Here is a 10,204-nt window from a genome sequence, read left to right as displayed (position 1 = left end):
AGGTGGGGGGAGGGTATAGGAAACTTTCGGGATAGCATTTGAAATGTAAATAAAGAAAATAATAATAATTAAAAAAAAAAAGTTGGGATACTTATACTTCTTCTCTCTTGATGATAAATTCCCAGAAAACACTGTTTATATTAAAGGTTCTGAGCAGCAAAATCATCATCATCATCATCATCATCATCATCATCATCATTCAATTCAGCATTTCTTCACACTCTGCTATTCTTTTTTGAAAAGCTGTGTGTCAAAATACAGTTTGGAAAAACTGGCTTAATTACCCTTAAGATTGCTCAAATGGTTACAGTAATAAATTCCCATAGGCAGGGCCCTAATTAAATAACATCATAATTTCTATAACATGAGCTAAGTATGGGAGCAAAGCTTTGATATAGTTATAGATTAACCTCTAATACCTCACAAAATTATTCTCTTTATTCTTAGAAGTGACATTTCTAACTTTTACTTTTGATCATTGCCCCCAGAATATATATAGTTGACTCCTTCCTTACTATTTTGTGATGTGGTCCCTGACCAACATAATTCTTGCATAACTGTACACTTGGACTCTTGAACTAAACATTCCAAGGACAATAAAAAGTATAATCAAACATCAGCTTACATTGAAGTTTGCAGGCAACATTCTCCAAGCCAGAAAACAGAGAACCACAGACATTTTACTGCCACAGTGAGCACTCCATTAACAAATGTTGAATGAATGAATGAATGAATGAATGAATGAATGAATGAATGGATAAATGAATGAATGAATGATAATTAGAGTAAGCCATAGCTCACAGCTAATTCATTTAATTTAGAAATGATCAATTTAAATGCCATCTTTATTAGCATTTATAATTTATCTAAAGTCCACAACACATTTGTCAAGCATTATTTCCTCCATAAGTAATTCTCTTATAATTTCCTGCAGGGAGAATTAGCTGTTCCATCCCTGTGCCACTGTCCCTGTGAAGTAACCTTAAGCATATGCTGAACATCCCTCATCTTGTAGTATTTAGGGCCCCACATCTTTTGTATTTCAGATTATGTTTAGATTTTCTTTATTTGCATATATAATTAGATAATTGGAGGGGGATGAAAGTCTAAACACTGAGTTCAGTTTGTTTCATTATACACCTTATATGTATGCATAGGCTTAAAGTAGCTTTAAACATTACTTCTCTCATACTTTCTGACTGTAACCTGTCACATGATATTAAATGCAGAATTTTCCATGTGGCACCATGTCAGCACTCAAATAAGTTTCAGATTTTTTTGTCTTCTAGTTAGGGGTACTCAGCCAGTACCAGCAGCACTTCAGATTCATAGCTGTAACCCCTGCCTCATAGAGGGTCAAAGTCATCCTCAGCTATATGAGTTTGAAGCAAATGGAACACTGTCTCAAAAAAAAAGAGGGGGAAAATAAACAGAACAAAAAAGAACTTATATTCATCAGTTTTCAATCTGAATATTTTAACAATTGCATCATAGTCTATTTACTAATTTTCTTATGTTATAAATAACATTTCTGTTTAAAACAAATTGTTAGAAACAAATTCTCATATAGTAGTTCAAGCTGGTTTTGAACTTAGTATGTAGACCTTCAACTCCTGATCCTTCTGCCTCTACCTAAATGCTGAGATAACAAACATACATCTCAATATCCAGTTGGATATTGTACAATTTGTATGTTTTACCACTTCTGTCAGACATCATAATCAGTCCAAATTATACTGCAAGTCCTATAACACAGAAAAGATTTCAAGAATGTACTGTTAACCCAGTACAAAAGGAAATAAACTTTATGTATGAAAATATGATCTTCTTTAAGTGAAAAAGTCAAACAGCTTTCACCAGATTTTCAGAGGGTTTCTTTTCCCTCCATCTACTTTCTCCTACTTCTCACCCTCCCCTTCACCTTGTGTGGGGGATGGGGGCCTATGGTACATTCACCCATGTGATCACATGTGGAAGTCAGAAGTTGACTTATATCTTCTTCTATTGCTTCGCCAACTTATATTTTGAAATTTCTTCACTGTGTCTGGAATTTGCCTTTTGGCTAGGTTATCTGGCCCATAAGTCCCCATGATCTGTCTGTATCCACACCCCCAGTCCAAATCATCTCTCTGTGTTGTCAGTACTGGACTCATAAGATGTATGCCACCATACCTGACTTTTTCTGTGGCTTCCAGGCTCTAATCTCAGGTCCTCATGCTGGTAGAGAAAACATTGTACCCACTGAGCCATTTCCCTAGAATCTTTTGGTTTTTGAAACAGGGTCTCACTCTATAGCTCAAGATGATCTAAAACTCACCATTTAGTCCAGGCTGACTTTCAACTTGAGATAATTATTTTGCATCAGCTTTCTGAGAACTAGAATTTAAAACATAAACTCCCATACCAAGATTTTCGGGGGTATGTTTGGTCCAAATTGTATAATCTCTATACAGTATCCTAAATTCACCATTTTAAAAGGATATGGGGTTGAGTGGGCTGAAGAGACAGCTCAGAAGTTATGATAATGTGTCTTCCTTACAGAAGAACTACATTCAGTTCACCCACATGGTGATTCAAAACCATCCATAAGTCCAGTTTCAAGGGAATTCATGGTGGTTCTCAGGCACCAGGCACATATATGATGTGTGAGGCAAAAACAAAACAAAACAAAATAAAACAAAACACCTGTATATAGAAAATAAAATAAAATAAAAATTTACAAAAAGAAATAAATAAAAGTATATATGGGCTGGCTAGATGGCTCAGTCAGTAAAGGTACTTGCAACACAGGTCTGGTGATCTGTGCTCAAACCACAGAACACACATAAAGGTAGAAGAGGAAAACAGCACATGCATGCTGTGGTACTTGCATAGCCACAATCACGCACACACACGCACATGCACACACACACACACCATATCCAAAATAATAATAAACATTTAAAAGCAGATATGTTTATCACATGAAAGTTGTCAAACCTAATATGATATCCCACATTTTTCAATGGAACTGTCCATGAAGCAACAGCATTGTAATATAGTCACATGTGTAAATAACTATCAGATAACAGCACTAGGTTTTAGTGCACCAAGCCTCAAAGTAAGTTACAAAGGTTACTATAGATCCATGGATAAGCCTTCAAAGCATTTAGGGAACAGAAAAGGATTGTCCTGGTGGGGTGGAAATATTTTTAAGGATCAAAGGTCTAGTCATGCCAGTGAAATTTCTGTGACATTTCATAATTCATCCACCTTTCTGAGCGTCCATTTTGGTCCTTTTGAAACCATATGAGCAGTTATTAAGACCCTCAGACGTGGTTAATATGTAATAAATTTTCAAAGTTAATCACTTTGTTTAATCTCTTCTTGACACTTTTGCCCGGCTCAATCAAATATTGTTAATAAGTGGAGTTTTGTTTACTTTGGTTTACCTACTAGAGAAGTGCTTTTAAACAACTAAAAGAAACCATGGGGAAATGTGAATGCACATCTGCAAAGAGACCAGGGAACTGATTTAAGCTCCTATAGGGTTTCAGTATAAAAAAAAATAATGCAAATAAAATTCAGAATAAAGCATGGAAGGAAACAGTGCTGAGGAATGGTGCAAAAGTAAAACCAAAGATAAAAACCTTTATGAAGCTGATTAATTATCAAAAAGAAAAAATAGCGAAACATAGGTGGAAGACATATCACATGTAATGTAATCCAACCTTTTTTTTTTCTTGAGATCTCATTTCTAGGATCTCGTGTATCCCAGGATGGCCTCAATCATATTAGGTGGATGAATATGAGCATGATCCTCCTGCTTTTACTTCCTGAATGAAATTACAGGTATATGACACCATGTCTGTTTTATGCAGTGCTGGAGACAAAACCCAGGCTTCAGTCACATTGTCAACCTCTCTGTCTACTGAGCTATATCCCTTGCCTTCTCCTTTTTTGCAGTACTTGGGATTGAATCCACAGCTTTGCCTATAGCAAGTATGTGTTTACTTTATTGCTGAGCTACACTCCCATTTAGTCCTATTACTAAATAACAAAATCACAATTAAAAGACTTTAAATTTCCCTAATTCACAATGCTAGATAATAATATAAGGACTGTGTTACCTAAAGGAAAAGACAAATCACTGCTTAAAATTATACATTTGTCACAATACAAATGTATTAGGTCAAATGGCCTAATCAACTTGTCTCACATGCTCACAACATTTAGAAAATGTAATATATTTTTGTAAAGTTCTAATCATCCAGTCATAAAAACAAACTTATTATGAAATCTATACATCTCAAATATGCGTGCATATTCACTAGGCAAATACTCATAAAGTGTATACAGTTCTAAATCACAGGGTTTTGCGGTTTACAAGTTCCACTGTGTAAAAGAAAGCTACAATAAATGATCATGATTTCTGGTTACAGCTAAATCCAATTACTGTAAGACTTTTCATGTTAAAACATCTCTCCACTACAACTACAAAGATTATGGGGTATAATATTCATCAATAATGTATTATGACATTCCTTTTCTCCGTACTTGGTCTCTGTGGTCCATGTAATTATATTATGCTTATAGTCTTATAAAAACATTTATCACATTAGCTGAGAGTTATATACAAATTGAAATCAACTAACACTGATTAAATGTTAAAACTGATCATTCAATGTCAGATCTATCCAAAAGTTCATTTGACCATTTGAAAAAGAAAAGATTATTTTACTGTGAATTCCAATAAATGTAACTTTTGTATCACTGTTCAAAAACAAAAAATAGTTTACACAATAGAATGAAAGTATAGTCGTGTGTTTTTAATGAAAAAAATCAAACTAAATACAAGAAGTATACTAAAAGACACAAAATTCTCATTCTCATTGATCCTCAATATCCAGTAACTAAGCTATCAAAAACTAGTACCCTCATTTAAAATGTAAGCTTTTTAAAAATCACTGCAAAGCAACATAGTATGTGCCACCCCGTTCTGGATTAAAATTTTAAGATGGTCCTCATAGAAATGATTTTTAAAGGTGATAGATTTCAGAAAGGGGGAAATTTCAGTATGTAGAACTCAATATATTAGTCAGTCTTCATGAAAAATGTCTTTTCTATCTTAGATCATAAAAAAGACACAATCCCTGCTAGTTTAATACAGTACCAGGTTCTAGGCAGCTGGAGCTCTCAATTTTTGTAGTAAAGCGTGGCTCATAGATAAAACTATATAATACTTTTTATAAATATACTTATATAGTGAGAGTTCTTTCTACATGATATTTGGTATTTGATTGAAAACAAACCATTTTATTCACCAAGAACCATTCAGCATTATGACTAAGGTATTTTCATTATATATGTTTTAACCCTTCACAATTGAGAAGCATAAAATTCACATGCACACTTGGCACACTGAATCCTCCAAGTAGCTCACATGATCACATTCCTAGAGGCACAAAGAAAAACTAATTTCCTTCCCTGGTCATGTGCTTAAATTAAGTACTACTTATCTTTTTCATATACCCTCATGACCCTAAAGCAATGCTCCTCTGGTATCTACTGTTTGGTGTATGGCTTTTATTTTTTCAATTGTTTTATCCCTATCTATTATAATAAATCATACTTCTTTCTCAAGGTCCCAATATTCTGTTAATACTCATAACAATATTTATCTCAATTTATAAAAGAAAAGTACATAACAACTATAGATGTAGTTCATTTGGTAGTGTTCACCTAGTATGCATGAAGCCTGTGTTCCATTACTAGTAATGTATGAAAAATAGAAAAAGAAAAAAAAACCTGGGTGTGGCAGCACACCTATGACCCTCGCACTCAGGAAGTAGAGACAAGTGAATTAAAAGGTCAAGAGCATCCTTGGCTATATGGTGACTTCAAATTATGCCTAGACTATGTAAGACCCTATCTCAGAAATAAATAAAATAGATAAAAGGATATATCAAAATGATGGAGAAGATGGTATCCTAGAAAAGAATCAATGAACTGCAGCACATATGTTGAATCTGCAATATTTGAGTGCAAAATATCCGTGAGAAGATAAGCTATGGGATATGAGTTTATATGAAAGAAAAGGATTCAAATTAAAGATTTAAAAGCTTTCTACAGATAAGGGAACACTGGAGGAATATAATAAGAAAGAGAGTATAAGAGCCCAGGGGTGACTTACAGCAGAGCCTTGAGGTAATTTCAAAAATGGAAAAGGTGTGATCAGTGTATGATAAAAGTTCAGAATTCAATAGTGTCACAGAAAACCTGGAAAGTATTTCAAAAGGGATGGGTTACAGATTATGGATTGATTATACCAAGGGCCATTTCCCTTCACAACTACTAAGACAAGGTTAAAAAAATAATTACTCGAATAGACAGAAAATAGGGTGTCATACTTGTTAGAAATGTTTTATGGGTTTTTTTTGGGGGGGGGTTTGCTTTTTTAAATTTTTTTATTTTTTTATTTTTATTTTTTATTTTTTTTTTTTTTTGGTTTTTGGTTTTTGGTTTTTGGAGACAGGGTTTCTCTGTATAGCCCTGGCTGTCCTGGAACTCACTTTGTAGACCAGGCTGGCCTCAAAGAAATGTTTTATGTTTTAAATGACAGAATAGAGATATCATTATTCTTTGTATAATGATAAAGCTTCCTAATGTGAATAAATTCTGAATGTCATTTAGAATCTGTAGTCTTCTAGAGGGTATGTTATGTTACAAACATAACATTGCAAATGCTATTTATTGACCATAGATTATAGTTAAATAGGTACCATATCAAGAATATTCCAAAGCATTTAAAACGGACACAAAGTTACTCTTCTTTGAAAAACCTACACCCTTGCTTTGGAGTGTATCTTAACTTCCTTACAGATTGCCACTGACCCTTAACTCTTGTGCTTAAAATTCATGTTAATAGTAATATCATTTAAAAAAATATTCTCTAACCCTGCTTCAGTGAATCTATAAACTTGATTCAGGAGCTTGGAAAGATAGCAACACCTTTAATACTAGCACTTGGGAGATGGAAGCAGGAGAATCAGGAGTTCATGGCATGATAAATGCAAAATGTTGAAGCCAGCCTGAATTACATCAGACCTTCGTCAAAACAAACAAAGAAACTGAGGGACTATATCAGGGATTCATACCATGGGATATGACTAGCATACACAAAGAGACGTGTTGTGGAATTGCCCAGAATGTTCTTGCCTTTATGAAACATAAAGCCTGTATATAATACCTGAGTCAGACAGGCATCCACATCTATGTTAGTAATAATTCATTTTGGATGGCCACATAGACAAAAAGTAATGTTTCTAGTCAGTTTGGCTGCTAAAATCTCTCAGATCTGACTGGTAGAAATGACACTTAGGGCAAGTTCCACTATTGCTGGCGAACTGAAAGTTTGTGTCTGGACTAAAGAAGCATGTGAATTACTAAGAAAAAAAGTGCTTTATGCCCTCCTCCCCTGAAATGTACTAATAATTCCCAAGAATAAATATAGAATTTTTGTGGAGCTTCATATAATTTAGATGTTCTCTTTAAGAAACAAGAAATCAGTAAGTCAGGTACTTGGCTGGGCGTAGCCAGGAGGATTAGAAGCCCAAAGCCATTCTAAGTACACAGAAAGTTCAAGTCCAGCCTATGCTATATGAGACCCTGTGTTAATCCACCACAACCACAAAACAAAAGAAAGCAAAATTTTTACATTACTTAGTATAGAGCTGGTTATTTGGAATGAGAATCAGAATGGACCTCGAGTTTTAAGGTTCATCATCTACATGATAAATACACTCTGCTGATATCTAAATATGAACAGTCAAATATGAAAAGGAAGAAAGACCAAGCAATTAGACAAAAGAAAAACAAAAGATATGACTGGGGATATAGCTCACTTGATAGAATGTTTGCCTACCATGCATGAAAGAAGCCCTGGCATTGACCCCCAGTACTACATAAAGCAGGCATAGTATCCCACATCTGCAATCTGAGCGCTTGGCAGGTAGATGCTAGAGAATCAGAAATCAAAGTTCATCCTTAGCTACATGTTAAGTTGGATGAGATTCATGAGACACTGTCTCATAAAAATTTTAAAAAGGCAGGCTGGAGAAATAGTTCAGCTATTAAAGGCTAGACTTACAACCAACGTCAAAAACAATTTAAAAGACAAAGCTTTCTTTAAGGAACACTGGGGACAAACCAAGAAAAGGACAAGAATAAAATCCTAGCAAAACAGCAAATTGTGGTATAGCATTCATCCATGTATACTACAGATTATCATCATATTTCTACTTCAATGATCAACAACCACATTGCTTCTAGGGTAATTGCCTAAAGGAATCAGATTTTTTTTAAACACCAATCCACTAAACTGTAGGCACTCAACAAGTGTGGAAGGAAGGAAGGAAGGAAGGAAGGAAGGAAGGAAGGAAGGAAGGAAGGAAGGAAGGAAGGACATATGTTCCCTTTTCTTACTCTCCACCAGGATCTGCTTCCTTCTGATACTGCAGCACACAGGCCTATTAGTTGCTGCCACTGGCTAGGACAGCCAAAGGAACAGTTCATACCAATCTGATGATTAGACTGTTTATCCTGAACAGGCTGAGTTCAAAGCTACCTGTATCTAAAATTAATATACAAGCATGTTTATGGTCTACTCAAAGGGAACAGACATTAAAATGGATACTGTGGGGGCACCCTATTTACTCCTTCCTACTGTCCTTCTCCCTCTAAATTACATCTTGCACACATCTCTGAAATTATTAACGCTTGAAAGAAAGGGCTTGGACTTCTACCTAGAGACAAAGAATAACTCCTAAATTTTTTGCAATGACAATATAGGTGGCAATTTAATATACATATATTTATGAGGTCTCCAGGAAAATAGAGAAAAAAATTCATGTACCCCTTACTTGAGCCATTTAAGCCAAGACCACAGGACAAGATCTAGACAGTGCAGCTCTCAGCAAGAGCATACAAGAGATTCCCTTTGGGCAATTCACTACACTTTTATACAAGTTCTGAAAAAAATCCAGCAGGAATAGGTTGAAACTTACAGCTCTTTAAAAAAATTACTTTTCCTAAAAGATGCTGTCTTCGTATTTTTACCTACTCACTTTCTAAGCAATGGTGCTTTAGAGAAGAACTGAACTGAACTAATCCTACTACTACTTCAGTAGTACATACATACACTGGCTGTTGTGCTATTCAGAGGAGAGGATGTGAAGTCAGGGAGGCCAAGCAACCACCTATAGAACTGGAAGTGAAGGTCTTAAATGGGAGAAAACAGGTCTGTGGCTTCCCAGGGAGGTATTCAGACATCAGGACAGTTACTGAAACTCTTAAGCCACAGTTGTTTGGTTTTGTAAAATAGCAAATGTGTTGCCCACCCACGACACTGTTGAGGACAGAGGAAACTCATATAATCTGCTAAACGTAATTGCAAAACAAGAACTAATTAAACATTAGTATTTAGTAGTTAGGAGTCAAATTATTTTACCTCCCTCCACCAGTGCATATCACCAGCAAAGGGACAAGCCCCTGCTCCCATCTGGCAGGATCTGGGGCCCTGCCATAGTTAACACTCACACGGAGGAGAAAGACCCTCCCAAACACAACAGGGACATTGCAAGTTCCTTACCCCTGGTCATCTAGGGCCCCTTATGCTACTATTAAAGATCCAAACTAACCTGAGATGCCGCCTCCAATCACGACTACGTCGAACATGTGGCCTGTGGTACTGGGCTTCTCCAGATCCGTCATGGTTTGGGTAAAATTCTCCCGAGACTTGGCTTTAAAACGGGGGACCGCCCAGGGTGGGACAGACCCTTGTACCGCCCCTTGACTGGAGTCCGAGGGCGGAGCTGATGTATCTATCCATACCCGGGGAGAGCCCGGCCCTGAAGGCGGAGCGCGCTCTAGTGCAAAGGCTAGGGGAGCGCTCAGGGGCGGAGCTGATCCTCGCTGAGATACCCAGGGAGAGCCCCATACACAGGGCAGGGATGGCCCGAGCATAGGCACTTGAGATGCATGGAAAGGAGTGGGCCCTTGCATCAAACCTTGGCGATCATACCCTGGAGATGTGGACATAGGACTATCGAGTGACAGAGGCAGCTGGGAATCGTCACAGGGAGCAGAATGTGGTGATGCTGATAACCAAGAAGAGACTGACGCAGAATGCCTGAGGGAATCTTCTGCCGATTCTAGTGGGGTGTTG

General features: G+C 36.5%; 1 protein-coding gene across 1 annotated transcript in view; it reads right to left on the bottom strand.

The window, feature by feature from the left end:
* Positions 1-9,866, bottom strand: part of Maoa (monoamine oxidase A) — a 58,699-nt gene extending 48,833 nt beyond the window's left edge. The window contains exon 1 of the mRNA XM_021187695.2: positions 9,678-9,866. Within this exon, the coding sequence (XP_021043354.1) occupies positions 9,678-9,750 (73 nt within the window). The 5' untranslated portion in view covers positions 9,751-9,866. The remainder of the gene's footprint in view (positions 1-9,677) is intronic.
* Positions 9,867-10,204: the final 338 nt, after the last annotated feature.

This window comes from Mus pahari, chromosome X, assembly GCF_900095145.1.
Source record: "Mus pahari chromosome X, PAHARI_EIJ_v1.1, whole genome shotgun sequence".
NCBI lineage: Eukaryota > Metazoa > Chordata > Mammalia > Rodentia > Muridae > Mus > Mus pahari.
The sequence above is the reverse complement of the archived record's forward strand: the minus strand, read 5'-3'. Positions and strand labels throughout refer to the sequence as shown.